Here is a 21,682-nt window from a genome sequence, read left to right on the forward strand (position 1 = left end):
AATCAATCCTATTGAAAAGATACATTTTTAATTATACTTTTAGATCTTTTGGTAACTTAACATAGTTGTCTTTTATATATATGACTGTGCTGTATTGTCATTTTTCTTATAGGGAACAAATGGAGAAAGAAATGTCAGAATTTCTGAGTAGGTTAGTGTAGTGGAATTTGGGGAAATAAGTATCACCTCAAAATCATGCTTTTAAATCACTCTTCATTATTTGGACCAGAACCTGTTGTATGAATAGTCTATTCTTTCCATGTAAATTTTCTGTACAAGAAATGTCACTTCACCCTCGTACCACCGTTAACAGAAAAAGATAAAAAAGTGTTGTAAATTGGTGCTGCTCAATGGGGAGACCATTGGCATTTTGGATGGGACTGTTCCTTGTTGGTAGTATTGCCATGTTTATCACTGGCCTCACCAGCTCAGTCTCAGTAGAGGAACCTTTCCTCTCAAACAAAATAGATGTTTTGAAACTCTCTATGGAGGTGGTGTTGCCTCTCCCCCTCCCGCCCGCACCCCCGTGCCAGCTAGGAAACTCTGTGCCTAGTTTCTAATTGAAGGGGAAGCAGAGAAAGGGTGTGGCTTCCGAGGGTCTCCTCCCCATAGCACATGGTTTAAAAACCACTGATGTAAAAATTGAGCCACCAGAGAATATGACTGCCTAGCAGGATCTGGTCCCTTACAAGTGGATACGAATCAGTAACATTTTAACTGTCAATTTTGAAGTTCGAGTTAATTGGAAGTCTTAAAATTAATACTTTATTTAAAAATCAGAAGTCAGTTTTTCTACTACCTAGTATATCATTTACATGATTGTCTTTATAACAAACCTAAATAGTCAGTAAATTATACCTTTATTTTACTATTTTAATAATTCCAGAGATTGGGGAAAAGCATTTTAAATGCATTTCATTTGTGTATTTAGGATGCTGAATATGTTTTTTAGCAGATGTATTTTGTTTGATGTAATATGAATGAAAAGTTAGTAATATTAAACCATATTTTAAGCAATAATTTGAATTCAATGTTATTTTTTTAAAGTATCAAAATATACCTTTATGTATGCTGGATATGTATACTTCATGTATATTCTGACAATCTATAAAACCGTACATTATGTAAATTTACTGTCTTTCAAAAGAAAATAACAAAAACCCATAATAATTTTCAGCTGCTCTCCTAGAAAAGACTCTTAGAGGAGCTAGGAAGAAGAGAATTTTTTTGTTAGTTTACTGAATGGTGGTTTAGGGATGTAGAAGAGTAAAAAAGAATATTTGAATAAATGTTAAAACATAATTTATTGCTAAGGGTAATAGAGAGACCTTGCTGACACACAGCTGGCTCTTTTTGAGCAAAGCAATTAAGAGGAAAAAGCTACATGGAAAATTGCCAGTCACACAGCTTATGAAAAGGATAGATTCTGCAATAAATCTAAAACAGATTTGAGCCATAAAAATGCAGGAAGAACTAACTGGCCGCCCATTATTCTTCAGCCAGGCTTATATGTTACTGACAATCATCATGTCTAACCATTGTTAAGTATATAGATGAAGTGTGCTATTTTTTATTCTCTAAAATGAAAGCATAATAGGCTTTTTAAAGAGGCAAAGTACCTTATTTATTTCATTGCCAAGCTTAACATGGAGGAATAATTTCCTTTATTTCAGGAAGAAGTATACATATTTTCACATACCATTTCTCATTAAGTGTCTATGTCTTGACTGCCAAGATTGCTGTTATCTTTCAGAATGTGAAATAATGAGAAAATATGACCTCATTTTCAGGTATTTTACCTTGATCATCCCTCTTTTTAAGAGGAAATATTTTCTAAGTAGCGGATGATAAAGGTAAAATTCCTTGTGTGATACCTGAGAAGCAATTATTTTAGTTCTTTAAAATTTAGTTCTTTTCATATTTGTGCCATCTTTCTTTTTATATCTTGAAACGTGATGTGTTTAAATTCTTCCTTTGTTACATTGATCTTACTTGCAGCTTATTCTAAGTGTCTGCTGTGTGACAGGAGTCATCTTTTGCTGAAAAATAATGTTTATTATTACAGAAAAGAAGTTGTTTCCATATTTTCTGAATAATTATTTCAAATTATGTATATAGAAACAAGTTGTAAGCCCAAACAGTAGCACTGCTATGAAAAAGTTGAATTTATCCCGTTTTATTTTTTTATTATTTTACATTTATATCTATCTCATTTATTTCTTCTTTCCCCATTTCAGTGTTCCTACTATACTTGTGCCCTTTGAAATCTGTTATCTGCCTCATGACCTAAAGTCCCTTCCTTTAATTGATTGATTAATTAGTATTATTTTTTAGCTTACACAACTCTGTGTCAGGAGCTCCTGGCACAGTTGACGGGCTGGCCTAAGTGGGTGCTCATTAATGTCTGTAGAATGAATAAAGCAAATAAAGGAAGGTAGAGTCATGACTAAGACCAGGGCTTTAGAGTCAGAACCATCTGGGCTTCAATCCCAGGTGCCACCATTTACTAGCAGTGTGGGACCTTGGGCATGATCTTTATTTCACTGCTCTGAGTCTTGTCTACTCATTTTTATTTTATTTTTCTTTATCATAAGTGTACTCTTTAATCCCTGTCACCTATTTCACCCATCCTCCCACCCATCTCTCCTCTGGTAACCATCACTTTGTTGTCTATAGTTAAGAGTCTGTTTCTTGGTTCTCCTTTTTTTCCCCTTTGCTCATTTGTTTTGTTTCTTAAATTCCTCGTATGAGTGAGATCATATGGTATTTGTCTTTCTTTGACTGACTTCACTTAGTATTATACACTCTAGCTCCATCCCTCTTATTCTAAATGGCGAGATCTCATTCTTTTTAATGGGTGAATAATATTCCATTGCATATATACACCATATCTTCTTTACCCATTCATCTATTGATGGATACTTGAGCTGCTTCCATAATTTACTAGTTGTAATATTACTCACTGAATATGAGAGCGTGGTTTTATTTCCTTACAGAACTTTCCTAAGTGTTCTATTTAATAGTGATGCAAAGGGGCTTCCAGAATCTGGCTGTTCTTTTAGCCCATCGTTAATGATGAAGGCAGGGGATTGCAGTTTGGCTACTCACCTGTTGACCCTGCAAACATCCAGGGAGGTTCTGAGCCAGTAGCTTTGGCTGGGGCTTGGCTCTCTGTAGCTTCAGTAATCATAGGTGATTGCGCTGTGTGGCCTTATGGCTCATAAACCCTTAATGCTTCTCATGATTTTTCGAGAAATCAAGAGGATTTCCTTTTTGATTTTGAGGAATATACATAAATGTATTTTTTAACTTTAGAAGTTCTGATTGAAAGCATAATATGGCTATTAAATGGTACACTGGAAAATTTTAATTTACCTAGGAATCCTATAGTATATACCATTCTTAATCTCCTCTGTCAAAGATACAAAAATTATTATATGTTTTTCTAGTAGTTATTTCCATTTCTCAAACTTAGATTCACTTTCTTGCCCTTTTAGTCAACATTTCATTCATGTTTCTAGTTTAAACATGCAAAAATATATAATAATTACAGAGGTCCTGCTGTACAAGCCACCAAGGCAGCTGCTGGTACCAAGAAATATGATCTCAGTAAATGGAAATATGCAGAACTACGTGATACCATCAATACTTCTTGTGGTAAGTGTATGGAGAAGATGAGAAATGGGAAGGCTCTGTGGCTGACAGGTAATAAAGAAATACCTAGATTGGGGTGTAATTTTTTTCTTTTTTGGCATATAAATTAAGCCATTCTCTTTGTTATTCTCACCTTGAAATGAAGATGTAGTTTACTCACAAACCTAAAGGAAAGGCATACTTATTAAATTCATTTTGCCTGTCTCTTATCTATGTGGGAGAGGAAAAGCATGGAGAAATTATGGTGTGGGCCATGTTAATGACTGACCCTTCTAATGTTATTCATAATAGTTAAATACCAATATATCAGAATCTTGACCTATGTATGCAAAGTAAAAAATGGCAATGCAGTCCTTTCTTTTTAAAGCTATTTTTCTTCCAACAGAACAGTAAATGCTATATCCAGATGATTCCACATAATTGTGTTCTTGTTTAAATCATAGTGTTTGAGTTTGGGATGTTATGCCTAGGAACTAATGTGCCATAATTGTGTAGAACTTGCTATGTTCTCTCCCTCCTCACTGAGGTTATCCACGTAATTACAAACATAAAAAATCTGTTGCATGTAAATCTAGCTTGCATTTGAGCACAGTGACTTCTTACTCTATTTTTGTGGCCTCTGACCTTGGACAAGTGATTTACCCTCTCTGATTCAGGTTCACCTATAAAAGACCTATTTAGCAAAGGGTTCTTGTGTGGAACAAATGTTACAGTAATAATGCATAAGAAAATGCTCTGTAAATGTAAAAGATAATATTACCATAAAATGCTCATTTTTATCAATAATGTGCTTACTTTTGATTTTGTACTATTTAAAAACAAAAAATTTATTATATGTATAATATATATGATTATGTCATAGAGTAATAATGTTAGACAATTAAATTAGGATGCTAATTCCTTTTTTGGCGGGGGGGCTCTTTCTATATAATCCATAGATATTGAGCTCCTGGCAGCTTGCAGAGAAGAATTTCACAGGAGACTAAAAGTGTATCATGCGTGGAAATCAAAGAATAAGAAGAGAAATACTGAAACAGAGCAACGTGCTCCAAAATCTGTTACCGATTATGGTAAAAACAAATCTGTACTTTTAAATGTTCCAGAGTATTTATATATAATGTACGTAACTATACATAAGACATTTGGGTAAAATGCACAATACACATTTTCTCTTACCATGCAGCTGTGATCTATTGAGCCTAATGAAACCACAATGGCTTATCTTTCATGGCATTATTTATATTGTTATGTCTTTAAAGTCATATTTATTAAGAAGTATTTGAATTTAGTTAAGATAAATTTTGGAGATAAGAATATTCTTATCTATACTGAAGAAGTTGTGCAGTAATGTAAGTATGTATTTTTCCCACATATATACACATATAGAATGATTACATGTGGAAATGTAAAGAAAACTGTGAAATAAAAAAGAACGTTTGCTGCAAACGTTATTTTACCATCTTGTCAAAATATAAGAGTGAGAAATAGTAACTTGGTTTAGACCAGTTTTGCCTGTACCAGGATTTGATTTTTTGACTGAGATTCAAAAAATAAATTTTGTTACTTTGTTATGTTTGCAAAAGACAAAGTTGTGTACTTGAAATTGGAAAGTAGAGAAGGATAGACCTAACCTAGTAAAGTATGCACTAGCTTTAACACTAATTGAGGATACCTGTGATATATGAGTTGTAATTTCAGTCTTAAAATAATAATTGGAATTTCATTTGTTCAATTTGCTACTTTCAAACTGGCACAGTATATTAGCTTAATTGTGGTCAGCATCAAGGTGACAACATGTTTAATGTCTTTATTTAAAAAGTATATTCCCAGCACTTGATAGTATAGTTAGCAATACATGACCCAAGTGACACAGCAAATGAGCTCTCCTTACTACCTTCCTGGCAAATAAAAACAATGTTTGATTAAAATCAATTAAATGGTAGAATTTTAGTACTTCCAAGTTGTTGTAAAGAATAGATTGAGCAAAGGAAATACTGTTAATAAGAGAGATGTTACTGCTAGTGATTGCTCAGGAGGTGTCATCACTCAGAGTATAATGCTCTGGAAGGGCAATGAGAGATTACTCAGAACTAGGAAATGGCAAGTGGAAGGCCCTCTAAACATTGATATTCTTGTGACCACCGCTCTCTTCTCCAATTTATAAATTTATCCCTGGGAATTAAAGATAACAAGATGATTCCATTAGCAGTTCACTGTACCAAGTTTCTAGCCAGTTACCTTTGTTTTGTAAAAATGGCAATGGGCAATAATTCCTTCTAGCTATAACCTTTTTAACTGTAGTGTTCCAATTATGGCCTTTAGCTGAAAGGCTTTCATCATGTTTTTTTTCCCCCAAATTTATACATCTGAATGATTGCACTTCTTTTTTTTTTTTTTTTTAAAGATTTTATTTATTTATTTAACAGAGAGAGAGAGAGACAGTGAGAGAGGAAGCACAAACAGGGGGAGTGGGAGAGGGAGAAGCAGGCTTCCCGCGGAGCAGGGAGCCCGATGCGGGACTCGATCCCCGGACCCTGGGATCATGACCTGAGCTGAAGGCAGACGCTTAACGACTGAGCCACCCAGGTGCCCTGAATGATTGCACTTCTTAAAACCAGAAAAGTAATGTTGTAATACATGGCACATACATTTTTAATGAACACACAAATATTTCTTGTGTTTTTAAACCAAACTTTGGTACTGTACTCACCCAGCTTTACCTTGCTTACTTTGTTCTTATACTGTTTCGATTCATAATATACTATTTGGAAGAACAAAAGAGTAGATGAAGAAAATTCCCCAAGAGTCCGCCATCTAGGTATATATGAAGAAATTTAGGAATTTTATGTGAACACACGCCACACGTATGTAGCCTTCAAAGAATTTGATTATGGGCAAATTTCAGGATAAAATGTAACTTCTGCTCTGAAAAGCACTTATTGTTTTTATTTTTTTTCTTTATTTTTTTCCCCATGTAAAATACATTCTGACACAGAAGTACAGTTTAAAGGAAAGGTGAAGTGCATCAAGATGCTTAACAGTCAGTTGAGAAAATTCTGTGCTTAGGTAGTTTCCTAATGGGGCAGCTAATCAACCTGTAAAAGGAACTACTCTCTAGTTTAATAATTATTTAGAAGGATTAGAATTCCTTAATTTGGGAAAATAAAATGACAATTTATGATTAACAAAAACATAACTAGGTATTATTTAAGAGTAATACATTGACAAATCATGGTTAAGTCTTGTAACTGGGCGTGGAGAGCCTCGGTCCCTCCTCCTGTGTGCTATTCTGGGTGAGCACGCTCTCCTCACACCAACTACAGAAAGAGATTCCCAGAAATAATTCTTGGGACAGTGGCAAATTCCTCAGTAAGGACTCACAATATTTAGTTGATTAAGGCTGACTTTGGAGAGTGGTTTTATTTCATAGTTCCTAAAATAAAAATTGCATGAGTTTAAGATTTAGACAATTTGAAGAAGTTAAAACATAGTGTATGTAAACATGGCAATACTTTTTCTCTAAGGCATCTATTTTTTGATGAATTTAGAAGTTTTTAATTTCTACAGAAATTCTAATAATGCTTTGAAGGTACTAGAATGTCTGTTACTGAGTCATCGTGTTGGATTTTTGTTTGAATATTACTGTGTCCCAGAATTACAAATAAAATATAAATTTTTATTTTTATTTTTTACTTATTTATAAGATTTTATTTATTTGACAGAGACATAGCGAGAGAGGGAACACAAGCAGGGGGAGGGGCCAAGGGAGAAGCAGGCTTCCCGCTGAGCAGGGAACCTGATACGGGGCTGCATCCCAGGACGCTGGGATTGTGACCTGAGCCGAAGGCAGTCGCTTACCGACTGAGCCACCTGGGCACCCTGATATGTAATTTTTAAATTTAGGTTCTCTTTATATGTCCATCAAACAGTTTCCTAAAGCTTAATCAAAATAGCTTTTTTCTTTTTAACTTTTTAAAATCAGAAAGCATCTACTTCTAGGTAATTCTGAGAGTATTTGGCTGTGGACAGGAGGTTTACTTGTTAGTCATCACCTCGATTGATTAAGAAGGCTTTATAAATTACAAGAATGCTCATTTAACATAAGTTTTGCCATTTTTATCTTTTCTTCAACATAAAATATTTATTCACAGATTTTGCACCATTTTTGAACAATTCACGTAAGTCAATGGGTGGTAACTTATGAGCTAACTGGAAGATGGGTTAAAAATACTTTATAAAGTACTAACTTCTATTAAACACTGTTTTGCTACAATTTTTAAGTGGAGTTGGAGTACATTAATGTTGGTTTGTCTGTGCTAAGATATTTAATTTGAGATGATGCTTTCATTTGGATCACTCCAAAATATATTTGCAGAACAAAATTAATATGTTGTTTTATGAAATTACTTCCCTTTTTAAAAAATAACTGGCACTTTACGCTGTGAATATACACAATTCTCATTGTAGCAAAACTCAATAAGCAGCTGATCTTTTAGAATAAAGACTAACTTCAGGTGCTGGTTTCAAACACTGTTACAGTATAAACATTCCTGTCCAAAGAGATCTGAGTTTTGCGTGATAATGTACACAGGTTTAATAGGATGCCTCCTAATAGATTATTCTGTTACTTGTATAGATGCACATTTTTTGATAATTTGAGTCATCTTAGTATGCAGTAAATTTTCTTTGCAGTCAGTTGAGCAATAATGATTTGGATATAATACCGTATTTGTTTGCCAACTTGTTGGACCTGATTTTTTTTAACTGCTTCTAGTAATTTATAGGGCCATATTTAAAACTTGTTAAAGATGACACAACGGAATGTGAAAGAGTCATTTATTAGTTTCAGACTTTCAACATCTGTATCTTTGTACTTTTCCAGATCAGTATTTGTGGAAATTAAGGCGTCCTTAATATGATTTCAGTTCTCACATTAGTAAAAAAAAAAAAAAAAAAAAAGGCTATCAAAAACTCTCCCTTGAGTTTCTTAATTTTACCCAATATATTAAGGTTAACAGGAGACTGTTACTTTAAAAGAAAAAAGCAGGTTAATTTAACAAGTGGTCATCAGTATCATAGTAAGTTCCCTATCAACTGGGTATTCTAAGCTACTGCTTAGGATGGAGGGAAGGTTTTTTTTTTTTCTTATCCTTTTAAAAAAGTTCCTTAAATTGAGGTTAGTATATTTTCTGCAAAGTAGGTAATTTTTAAAACTTGAAATGGAAACACTAAGCTGTAAGTAGTTTGGAGGGACTACAGGCACAAAAGAATAAATAAGCTCTTCTGTGTTAACATGCTGAAGGTGATGCGGCTTTTTAAAGTCACTAACAAAACTGGGCCTCTGTTCCATGCTTTTGTAGGCATATACCGCTTTGCTAACTGCTTTGCTTTCTCTGGTTTGCACAGAAATAAATTCAGCTGCTATAAGGCTTCTACTATTGGTGTAAAAAAGTTGAGAATAAGAGTATTTTCATCCTTTCAGTATTTGGAAATTCTTATAAAAACCATGTGGCTGTTCTTGACTTACACATATTCTGTAATTTTTCATTGACATACTTGAGCTTCAGTGAGATACTTAATTGAGCTGCAGTGAATGGTTGGTCTACTTTTAAAGTTGTGAGTAAAAAGCACATTAAACAGACTTCCCAAAATTATGCTGCCGAAGCTGTAAAGTTATTGCCCCAGAGAAATGTTTATATTTGCAGATAAAATAAAAACCTGTTTGGTAATGAAAATTGAGCAAGGGGGAAAAATTGATATGAGTGCAGTGTCCAGTACTAGCAGAAAAGCAAGGGTTTTTCTTTTCTGTAACAAAGAGAACCAAATATTATACACTTTGCACTTACTTCAGTGGATTTTATTCCAGGAGAAATTTGATTTCAGAATAAGCAAATATCTCTGAGGGGAAGTTCATGCTTTTACTGGTTACAGTTTTTTGTTGTTGTCATGAAGTTGTCTAAATATTACTAGTAAAATATCTCTCCCGGACATTTTAAATCCCAAAATCAGTTGGCAAAAGAGCAAACTTTTGTCTTCCATTTTTCTGAAGAAATAGTGATTAAATTGACAGATATCTATAATTCTTCACATTCTTCACATTTGTGAAATTACTGTTCATTTGTTTTATCATAAATAGTCCCATAAAAGTTATCCTGTGGTCTTTGATTTTGAACTCTTTGGAGATAAAATATAAATCCTAGCAAATAATACTAATTTGCTCTCCTGCCATGTGAGTTTTAGGTTACTGATACAGTCATTTGTGGGAATCTGCTTGGGCTTGTTTGTTTTATAGCTGGTGTTGCGGAGTGTGTGTGTGTTGCAATGTTAAGGAACATCTTTGGGGAAAGAAAATTCTAAAATCACACTCTAAGTTTTATTCATTTATAAGTAATTAATACTTACATTTTGTTTTAAAGTTACTATTAGGAATCCTCTTCTTTTTAAAAAAATGTGTGGTGCATTTTAGGATTAAAGGCTGTTTTCATTATACCCTGGGCTGCTGGTGTAACTTTCCTTGTTCTTTGTAATAGCTCAGCAGAACCCAGCGTCTCAGCTTCCTGCCAGGCAGCAGGAGATCGAAATGAACCGACAGCAACGCTTCTTCCGCATCCCATTCATCCGCCCTGCTGACCAGTACAAAGACCCGCAGAATAAGAAAAAAGGCTGGTGGTATGCCCATTTCGATGGACCGTGGATTGCCCGGCAAATGGAACTCCATCCTGACAAGCCACCCATCCTTCTTGTGGCTGGTGTGTATGATTCACTTGAAAAAAACCTTATAAAGCAAAACAGGATTATAAACCCTCTGAGTGAAACAGTCTAATATATAATGTAATAATTCATTAAATTTCAGGATGGAGGAATGGAGTTCAGTTGGATCGCATTTCCAGTTAATTGAGGATTAATTTATTTGTGATGTGAAATCGCTTGCATTAATTATGTCCTTGTAGAGCACATAGAAGCTTGTCTGTGTCCTAAGAACCTTTTCATTGGTGTTTAATTATATCAGTTGATTTATAATTGTTTAAAGAAATATAGCATTTTTATTAAGGCTGATTAACTTGTCTGATCAACTACATAGTGTTAATACTTTCTGAAAGGGTCCTTGGTGAAGGACAAATTTAACTTGTTTCTGGTGAATTTATTAAGCAGATTTCTGTCATAAAGGAAGAAAAGAAAGTTTTAAAAGTTCTTGAACCTATGAGAATTGATAACTGTAACTATTTCAGGAATAAAGTTTATAATATGTGCTTCTGAAGAGATTGATGGCTAATTCTCTGATGTCTCCCCTGTGCAGGTAAGGATGACATGGAGATGTGTGAGCTGAATCTGGAAGAGACAGGCCTGACTCGAAAGCGTGGTGCTGAGATTTTGCCAAGACAGTTTGAAGAAATTTGGGAACGCTGTGGAGGCATCCAGTACCTCCAGAGTGCAATCGAGAGCAGGCAGGCGAGGCCCACGTATGCAACGGCCATGCTGCAGAATCTGTTAAAGTAGATGTGGCAGCCTTACCTGCACTGGGAACCCGGGCCGTGGTTCTAGGTAGGGTGTGTGCCCCAGAGATCCAACCACTCCATGATCATGTTAGAACTACTTATACAAAGTGAACAGATTTTAGTAATCATGGCTTTTTGTTAATTTCAGGTCAATGATGGTAGTGAATTGGGGACTTAAACATTATTTTCCCTATCCAGCTGTAACTCTTAAACTTCTCCTCATTCTAATACTTGTGAACACTTGGACAGATTCTGACATTTCTCATTCTTTGTCAATAGACTACCTTGAAGTCCATCATAATTGTTCTCTAGGAAAAGAAATTTTTTAAAAACTCAAAATACTTGCTTTTGCAAGGATGGCACAGAACCATATAGCTGGAATAATGAAACCTTAGCTTAAGGTTTCTTACAGAAGTTAAGGCACTTAAAATAATCAAGGCACTGATGTTTTGATCTGAAAAGCTGTGTACTTTTAAATCTACTTTTTCAGAAATTCATGGAAATTTGCATTGAAGGTGGACATTGTTATTTTTCCCCCCTCCTTTGTGGTGTGTCTTAATTTGAGTAAAGCAATTCACCCGAACTTCTAGAATTCCAGAAAGAGCCTGAATGTATTTGATGTACTCTGTGATAAGGTACTCACAGTATCATGCACAGATTTATTTTTCTTTTCTATCACATTGTATAGCTATAGAAAAATATTTTCTTCTATTCCATGGACAAATAAAGGAAATTCAGACCATTTAAATGCTTAAAAGTTTTGAGATAACTTGTTTCATTTAGAAAAGGAAATAGGTTTTCGGTGACACTGTGACTTAACTGGACTGAATGCAGATATTCTTTCAGTTTCATCTCAATAGTGATTTTTGTATCAGAATCTTGTCCAAGTTGTTTCATATGATTTAAACTAGTGTTCTGCTGCAAAACATCTTTGTTTTTAAAAAATTCCTAGTGTCTTTTTTGGCTTTGAGATTTTGGTAATTGTAGAGCTGTTTTATAAGCTTTGTGATTCAAAAGTCCAATACTTAGTAAGTAATTGCTTATTTCATGTAACTGGTAATTTTTTTTCTTTGTGTGGTGTTAGTTTTGATCAAATGTCAGCAGTTTCAAGCCTAATATTTATGACTTCATGTTAGGAATTTAGAGACAAAGCTACATCAAGGAGTCATGTTGACATAATCCTAATGAGTCTTGTTTGTATTTTAGAATAAAATTAGAAAAATAAAATTATTCTTTGCACTTTTTCTCCCTGATTTTTAAAGACCTTAACCTTTGAAATGGATTTCCAATGATTTTTTTTCCTAGAAAGAGTACCTCAGTTAGGAAAATATTTCCCAGCTGATTAGATTAGTGCTTTTTGAGCCACAGACAGTGTTTTCAGAATTGCTTCTCTCATAATATGTGTCTTAGTACAGAAATATTTATTTATTATGATACTGTGCAAATGATTGTCTCCTGTTAAAGAAATTAAATGGTCCTGTCTGTGCTATTGAGAATGTGAATATGATTATCTTTTGAAGGCTGTATTACTGCAGAGATTCACCCACCCTTGGGTCATTTGATCCCTGTGATTGGTGACAGAAGGTCTGGTTACTGCAAATAAATGACCTATTCTCTCTTCTCATCACTCGCCTTTAATTGGTGTTTTTATTTGTATAGAATAGTGAATGATAAGCTTAACTAGTAGCAAGTAACGTCCTTGAAAATTTAATAACCAAATTGATTTTTAGTGAGTTGTCTCTTCAGTGCTGTTTTCAGGTTTTATATATCTCCTAGATACATATAGGCAGTAGGTGGAAAACTCATCAAACAGGTTAAAATTATTGTAACGAGAGAACTTAAATGTTTTGAAGAATTTGTAAGACATTTATCGCAGCAAAGCATCATTGCAAGTCTTTAGTAGATAATAAAATTATAGTTTTAAGCCATTTTGTTGCTAATTATGTCACACAGCTGTCCTAGACCTCATCTATTTAAAGTAGTCTCCTGAGTTAATTTTGGCTACCAGGAGAATTGCCCTAGTTCAGATAGACTCACGATAACCTACATACTGTACAGATGCACATACACACACAGGCCCCTTTGCTGGAAAAATTTAGGACCCTATCAGTCTTTAAGGGAAATAGCAGAAATGGTATTCTGAAAGATGTTGATGCAGCTGCTTTACAGTATTCACAGTCAAACCCATAAATGTTATGTGAAAATTGCAGGAATCAAAAGTAAATTCCTATTTTAATGTCATTTTAATTGAGATTTAAAATTTGAAATTTAAACCAGCATACTGTATATTAAGGACTAATCTCTTAATGCTTGTCTTACTCAATACATGGTCTTTCCTTAGTGTGTACTTTGCAAAAGTAGACATACATAAAATATTAAAAATGAGAAGGAAAAATGTTTTCACATTCAATTTACTTATAATGTAATTCCTAATGCCACTAACATATTTGAGATATATATTATGAGCTGTGGGTATTCACTGAGAGAAAGAAAATTTCTCTAATACACATATGTCAAGAGAAGAATGGATTTTCTTAGTTGTAAAGTTGAGTAGATGGCACTGTCTCAAAGGATTATGTGAGGAAAAAATACAGTAATGCATGTAGGAGTACAAACCCACACAAGAGACATTTTATTGTAACTCACATTCTGCTTCCTATAATGACTTTTTATAGGTCATTCTTTCCTGTAACACAGTGAACACTTCTGTAAGAAAATACAGTCTTATGTAGAAAATAGGTGGTAATTGTGGAAGCTTAGCTAGAGAATAGAAATTCGCAGGCAAGAATAATGATGAGGATTAATTGTAGGGCTTTTTAAATTGGATTTAAAAATTTTTTTCTTTAAATTTTCATTCACAGGTTATTACTATGGTTCTCAGGGGATCCAGATATGAAGATCTTTGGTTTCTTTACGTGAAGTACCTTAAGAGTACTTGGATAAGTAGAATAAATATTTATTGAATGAATCAGTCAGTCAATTAATACAATGTTAGTGGTAGATCTACCTCCTTTTACAGAGGAGGTAAAAGATTGAGAGGGGTCAAATAATTTAGTTCTAGACCATGAAAGAGGTATAAATGCTTTTGCTTCAATCATGTGGAACAAAAAGAATCAAAACAAGGAAATTTTGAGTAGTCCCCTGTCGATTTACAAAGAGTTGCTCCTTCATCATTCCACATCTTCAGAAGGTGTGACATGTTTTCTGTATGATTACCAGAAATAACAAGTATTGAGAGTTTTTATTTCTCTGAGAAGAAATAAAAGTAAACTAACAAGGGAGGGGAGGATAGAAGATCTCTAAAAATGAGAATAAGGACAAGTTGAGGGGATCAACTGTAAAAATAAAGAGAAAAGTAGTGGTGGAAGAGAAAGAAATGGGTCTGCCTCTGAAGACTCTACATCCCCAGGTTGAAAAACACTGGTACTTTTTAGGTGACAAAGCACTCCAAGACCTTAGCTGAGTTTTATAATGAATTGTATGTACTATAGGAGCAGAACCTATGGTTTTTAACACTTGGATCGGGATAGACCTGGTGTACCAGTTCTCAGCATGTAGAAATGGCACTGCCACGCTGGAGAAGGCCAGCAAGAAGGAGACGTTCTGTGCAGAAGCCTCACAGAGGGATCAAGTTGGAGAGACTTTGGGAAGTAGAGTCTACCCATGTTAGGACCAGGTCATTGAATACAATTCAGTTCAGTTCAAGTCAATGTATTCTTCCTTCCCCATCACTCACCTAATACATGAAGTAAGTTTAGTCGTCATACTTTTCAAGAAATTTTTAAAAAGATAATCAGGAAAAAAATGTGCAATTAAAAAGAGAATCTTGAATACTGATTTGTATCTATGTATCATCTCAATCTCAGACCTCAGATAGGCTTATTAATTGGCCATTTTCTTTTCACTTTTGAAAACCCATCTAACTGCAACTGCTACTTAATTTTTCCTCATTTCCTTAAAAAAATGTGTATCTGATTCTTTCCTAAAATGATGTACTGGAAATAGAAATAATAAATGCTGTCTATGTAGAACTTCCTCTTGCATCTTGTGCTTTTAATACAGTTACAGGGTGTTATAAATAAAACAGTTGTAAACGTTGCACTTGTTGCCCCATGTCTCAGATGGAATAAGTTGGAGAAGTCTGGGGTCCAGAGCTTCATCCAGTCACCAGAGCTGGAAACCCTGTGCTGGGTGACTGGGGGAAAAGGCAAGGGAACTCAGGTGACTGGAACACCCTTGTTTTGGCCCCAAACTCTTATGGGTTTTCCATCCAGGGAACAAGCAGGACCGTGTGTGACCTGTGACTACTCACACTGACTGGATCAGAGAAAACCCAAACTCTGGGTACCTTTCCCCAGGCGCCCTTACCAGTCTGTTCACAAGATGACACAGGATGTAAAAACTGGGGATCCAAAGAAGAGGCCTTCTTGCTGAGACTTTGAATATACATAGTTTCTATAGGCTACTTCATGCCCCTCATCTGGAACCTACCATGATCCAGGTGGGTCAACAGCTCTTCTCTAGCTGGTTGGAAAAGACCAATCCAAAATGTGGGTGATCCAATGAGTGAGAGGCCCTTGCTTCAGTGGGGCACCTTTCTAACAGAGGATGGAGTGTTTACCTATTTCTCCTTCCCCATCAAAAACAACATTCCCTGCTCTCGTTAGAGCACAACTGAAATGTGGAGGGTGGAGGGCACGTCATGAGGAGGTGATCATTGTCAGATTTTCATTTCTTTTTTATTTTTTAAATTTTTTGAATTATTTATTTGAGAGAGAGAGTAGGAGTGGGGTTGAGGAGGGGAGAGGGACAAGCAGACTCCCTGCTGAGCATGGAGCCTGTTCCAGGGCTCGATCCCAGGAGCTTGAGATCATGACCTGAGACAAAGGCAGGCGCTTAACCGACTGAGCCACCCAGGCGCCCCTCATTGTCTCTCTTGATGGAATTGTTTTCATGTGCTTTTGGTCGGCCTGTCCCGCTACTAACAAGCATGTTTTGCTCTGGGTTCCAGGGATATGGAAGTGAGTGGGTACATCTGCCACGGTTCTTTGCTTTGTGGCACTCGATCAACGTATCGCAGTTTGACGTCCTTATCCCATATCACAGCTCCTCACTTTAGGGGAGGATTGGGGTGGGAGTAGGGATGAATGCTATGCATTTCTGAGGCCAACAGGAGTGAATTTTCAAGGATTTGTAACCAGGTGTGTGTGTGGGGGGAAGATTGTGTCTATTATTAGGAAACATTTGTTTTTATTCTTGAAGTTTTACTGCTAAAATGTTGCTGTCAATGTTGAATATTTTATTACCTTTTGGTAGCATGAAAATCATGCTTAAAATCATTTATCATAATCCATAAAGCAAATCCAGGGAATAGCTGGTAAAACAGATCCATTTTATTATAAATCTATGAATATTGTGCTTAATTTTATTGCAGTTAAGGTTTTGCAGCAAATATATTAATAGTGAGGTACCACATTAAAACCTGACTAAAATGGATTACCTTGATGCCAATCTATCCGTGCACACAGGGAAGTTAGTGCCCAGCAGGATTCAATGGAGTTACTAAATTAAAGGCAGACATAGTTCATCTGTGCTGGAAAACAGGCATTGGTTATGTGACAAAGCATAACATCATTTTCTCCCCCTTTAACATAGCTTTATGCGGTCACAAGAAGAGATTTCTCATGGTATGTATATGTGAACCCACTTCCTTTTTCTTTTAAAGGAACAATTTAGAAATTATTGGCAACAATACGATCTACTGTGTAAGCACTAATTTCTTCTAAAATTAGTGTGCTTAAGACTGAAGGTCTTAGTGTGTGTGTGTGTGTGTGTGTGTGTGTGTGTGTGTGACAGACATTGAAGTGTGGAACAAATATACCCCCACCAGTGTTTACATACTGGATACGTCCATGATTCAGAGAGACCTGCATCTCCTTGCATAACAGTCATCTTTTATGAACATTGTAACACATGAAGAGCTTGCTTCATGATACATTGTTCAACCTCCCCTAAACAATGAGTAAGTTGCACTTGTATATGATCTATCAGCAGTATTTTAAGGGTAGCTGGAAGCAGACCTGTCTTGCTATTGCTTTGACTATCAGTCAGGAGTAGCTGAAATACATTTTAATTTTGGGTTTTGATAATAAGCATCTTTTTCTGCAGAATGTACCAGTCATCAAGTACATGATGCTTCTCTATTTGAAACATTGTGTGTTTTGGTTCTCAATGTTGACACTATATGCCTGGATTCCGATGACCAGTGAATATGCCTGCACATGTTTTCAGAATTTTAACAGAGTGGATACAATTTTCCTTGAGAAAACAGACCATTTCTCTTGAGACAGATTAAGTTATAATCTGTACATTTTTAGTTTTTAATTTCCTTCCCAATCTTGATAGTTAAATTCTTCATATCCTCCAGTCAGTAATTCAGGATCTCTTTTCCTGATTATCTGGAAGAGAAATAGTTTTAAGAACTTAAGAAATGCCACTTGAGGTCAAATCCATATTGCATTCCAGTGTCACTTCTGCTGGTGTTTGAAAGAATATGCTTGCCTTTTAGGTATCTTCTTTGAAAGGTTGGAGATGCCCTCCAAAATATCCCTAACTTTATAACATAGTCGGAATGTATTCCATCTCTTCTTAGACCCATTTAGATTCTCAGGCTGAACAATCTCTTAAAGCAGAGAGGGCAAACAAATGATTATTCCGTTCTCCTGCTTCAGATGAAATGTGGTCCTTAATTCTACCTGGGACTTTAGGATTTACTTGGTGTTTGCTGCATCCCAGACATTTTTATTAATATCAGATCTGGTGTTTTGTTGTCATTTTGTGGTTCAAGTCTGAACTTTTTCTTTCTGATTTGCTTTGTTTCAGGAAATCAGAATGGCACACGTTCTTCCCAGTGTGCACCCGGAGACAGGAAATTATGGTTAGCCTTTGGTGTGCTTGGATACTGAGGTATCCTTGACTGTCTATTGATGGTAGTAACTTGTTTCAAGTGCAAGCTTCGAGGTGTTTGTTTCCACCCGACTCTATAAGATTACAGGTAGGGTGGGCACTGGCTGATTATCACTCACTTTTACCATCAAAGATGGTCTAATTTTTTTGAAATTTTTTATTTTATACTAAAAGTTGTCCAAGGTATTTTCTCAAAAGTTATTTTTAAAAAATCTCTTTATCTAAACTGGATATAGATAAGTTATTTCCCTTTGTAAGACAATTATTTTAGTAAAATAAGTTGGATGAATAATTTGAAAGGGATATCTAGGACACTGAAAGGAACATTCATCTGAGGACGAACTTTTTGAAGTTACTCATTGTTCACAAATTATGTTTCCTCTGTTTCTCTATATATCTTTGCTTTTGCTCATTATTTGAAATCACTGAAGATATTTTATAAGAACATGCATAAAATTATTCAGTTCCAGGAGTATAAATTTTTATGAAAATTGCAACCTGTTGCAATGCATTTGATAAATTGCATGTATATTTTTATAAGAAAAAGTGAATAAAACTACTTGGATCATTTCTGTTTTTTATTGTTTTATCTATATGTTTCAGTTAATGCCAGCCTTCTGTCTCTGTCTTCCTCACACCAAGAAATTCATTGAGTGCCCCCATCTTAAAATACTAAATTAAAAAGCTTGGCAAATAAAGGAAAAGTGCTCTCACTTATCTCTATTTAAAACAAGAGTCAGACCTAGAAATGTTTTAAATTTTCTTTAAAATTCAGTAATCAAAACCAACATATAAAAGTATTATTTTACCTTGTTATTTTGCTGATGTTGCAACTTCTTAACACTAGTTTTGAATGCTTGATTTTTAGAGTGACCCGGCGATCTACAAAGAAAGCAAAAACATGGTATCCTATTTCCTGGGCTTATCAACATTAATAGCAACTACAGCTTTCTATTTTAGCTTTAAAATTAATATGACAATGAAAACGGATAGCCTGTTTTTGCAGATGCTTTCCACTAGAGCTAGAAGAACTATGCTCTCTGCATCCGCCCCTGAGTTTTGCCTTCCAGTTGGCGTACTGTTTCTTAGGCAGTGGTGTCAGAAGGATTGAACAAAGCTCATGGGAAAGATGAGTGATAACTTCATCTTGCAAAAAGTGTAGTTATTATTTTTTGCGTTATTTTTAAAGTCAGGTTCTGAGTCGTGGTTGCTGAAAAACAACGGTGCAATGACATTTGTTCACACAGTTTAAAAATAAAAGTTACTTTAAAATTTGATGTATATAATTCCAGACTTTTTAATATACATATTATATAATTTCTGATGATAGTGTATACACATTTTGCATCTTGCCTTTTCCCTCTTTACATTATAAGATGGATATAATATTTGGGGAATACTTTCTGACATATGTTCCCTTATCAGTAAATGGTTTTCTTTCTCCCAACATTCTGTCCATTATAATTTCAGGGAAAGGTGGAGAGAGGGTATCACTCTAGGAAGAAGAGCCTATCTGGGAGGTGTAGTTGGAGGACAAGTTCCTTGTTCCTTCCATCACCAGCTAAGGCAGCATTTCTGGTTCCTACTTACCCTGGCTGGGTGACTTGGAGGCTCAGAGTACTAAGGGATGGGTAGGTGTCTGGGGTCAGAACTAAGAGATCACAGGTGAGGGAAATAAGAGGATAGAAACTTTCCAAAGGGCCTGGTGAGGCAAGAAGAGGCCTCCGCCCACACTCCCCAAACATTTAGGCACCACCTTAGAGAAGGGAAGGAAAGGGAAAGGATTTTTGAGCCTGATTATATACTCCAAGGGAACTGAGTTGCCTAAATTGATTGCTCCAACTATTAATCAGATGAAGTTTTTAAAATCGGATTGGACTATATTAAACTCTAACCCCTCCCTGTCTTGGTTCCTTCCCTGCCACCCCTTCCCCATCCGTGGAGAAAGTGCTCATAAGGGAGTTAGGGACAGCTACTAGCAATAAAAAATGGATCCCTCCCTTGTCTGAGGTGTAGCAAGTGAGTAAATCTGGGATCTTACTGTAGTTAAGACAAGTACTTCCTTATTAAAATATCCTCATAGATGTCACTTTGCATGATCATTTCCTTAATCTGGCTCCTATATTTGGAAATAATTTTCATTATCATTAAAAACATCACAGAGAACACATTAGGCCTATTAAATTAAAGGACAAAGTGAAGATTTTTAGATCTGAGGAGGAAAAGTCAAATAATTTACTCTATTAGATCTAGATTTGCATTTTCTGCGTATGTATAATGATAATTATAATTAATAAAAGTCAAACTCATCAAGCTAAAAAAGGGACCTTTGAAAATGAAAATTTTGTTTATTCTTGGGAGAATTTTTGCCAAGTTCCTAATATAACTGAGTATGTATATAGGACAATTAAAATTTAAGAAAATGAAAAATGGAGTATATTCGTAAGTATTGAATTGAGGAAAAGAAGGAAAAACAAAGGTGAAAATAGAATGATGGCAGTAGAATGACAAAGAAAACAAACTGAAAATGTTCGTTGTGTATCCATGGACTCATCTCAGTAAGGCACCTGCCCTCAATATAATTTTCCTATCTCTTTCCTTCACTTTTGGGTAGACTAACAAAAAATGCAGCCGAGTTTACAATGCTTTAGAGAGTGCTGCTTTCAGTGTTAACATACTTTAGTGTCATCGGCTAATTTGCTTCTGAGTTTAGGTTTAAATGCCAGGAAGGGACTCAGGTTTCTCCTTATGGGGCTGCCCTTGGTTGATAATTACCAAATGGCTCCAATAATGCCTGCAGCAGAGCGGTTTACCCTGAAGAGCATCTGCTTTACTTCTCACCTAAACCCATGAATGTACTCCTGTCATCCCCATTATATGGACGAGAAATGTGGGGCTCAAAGTTGCTTCAGGTCACAACAGGTTGGGATAGAGCTTTAACTCAGGTCTCACTCTAAAGCCTCCGGTCTTAATCACCGTCTTCAGCTATGGTTGATAAGGTCTTAAACGGTCACCTGGTCCTCACATAAGTAAACTGTCAGAGTCACGTACATGATGGCATCTGGGAGGAACAGGAGTGGGGTCAGGGATCCAGGGGGGACCCTCAGCACCCCTGCGCTTCGGTTCTGAGGCGGCTTGTGGGGGCCGTGGGGTTTGTCCTCATGCTGAGATCAGGGTTTAACATTTAACATTGAGCAATTCCACTCCTTTCCATAGTTAACCGGGATAGTAGCTGAGTGTGTCTGTCATTGCACATATTTGCTATGCTTTTCCTTACATATTTGAGTGAACCATACAAAATTGCCAATATTTGATGATTTGTTACTGATAAAATGGTAATGCACATATAGTTGAAACTAATATACTTCTAAGTATACATAGTTTTATTATTAAATTATTACCCAGACAGGATCTATTATTCTGCAACTTACTTTTCTCATTTAATAAAATGTCCTATTTCTATGGCAGCTCCGGTAGACTATATTATTGCTTTTAACTGTTGTGTTCCGTCATGACTAAGACACCACACTGCATGTGACTCAACTATTTCTCCACAGATGCTCTGT

The 21,682-nt window shown here is 35.6% G+C and overlaps 2 protein-coding genes across 3 annotated transcripts in view; one reads left to right on the plus strand and one right to left on the minus strand.

Moving 5' to 3' along the window:
- MYO6 (myosin VI) overlaps positions 1 to 12,777 on the plus strand; it is a 143,334-nt gene extending 130,557 nt beyond the window's left edge. The window contains exons 29-33 of one of the 2 annotated variants that reach the window (XM_034991300.1): positions 3,554 to 3,657; positions 4,593 to 4,724; positions 7,806 to 7,832; positions 10,185 to 10,403; positions 10,952 to 12,777. In XM_034991300.1, coding sequence (XP_034847191.1) covers positions 3,554 to 3,657; positions 4,593 to 4,724; positions 7,806 to 7,832; positions 10,185 to 10,403; positions 10,952 to 11,151 — 682 coding nt within the window. In that variant the 3' untranslated portion in view covers positions 11,152 to 12,777. The remainder of the gene's footprint in view (positions 1 to 3,553; positions 3,658 to 4,592; positions 4,725 to 7,805; positions 7,833 to 10,184; positions 10,404 to 10,951) is intronic. The other variant, XM_034991302.1, reaches the window with a different exon arrangement.
- A 4,626-nt stretch (positions 12,778 to 17,403) lies between these two features.
- IMPG1 (interphotoreceptor matrix proteoglycan 1) overlaps positions 17,404 to 21,682 on the minus strand; it is a 128,274-nt gene continuing 123,995 nt past the window's right edge. The window contains 2 exon segments of the mRNA XM_034991000.1: positions 17,404 to 17,608; positions 18,926 to 18,998. Of these exon segments, the coding sequence (XP_034846891.1) occupies positions 17,531 to 17,608; positions 18,926 to 18,998 (151 nt within the window). The 3' untranslated portion in view covers positions 17,404 to 17,530.

The sequence above is a fragment of the Mirounga leonina genome, unplaced genomic scaffold (assembly GCF_011800145.1).
Source record: "Mirounga leonina isolate KUSES-001 unplaced genomic scaffold, KU_Mleo_1.0 Mir_53, whole genome shotgun sequence".
NCBI lineage: Eukaryota > Metazoa > Chordata > Mammalia > Carnivora > Phocidae > Mirounga > Mirounga leonina.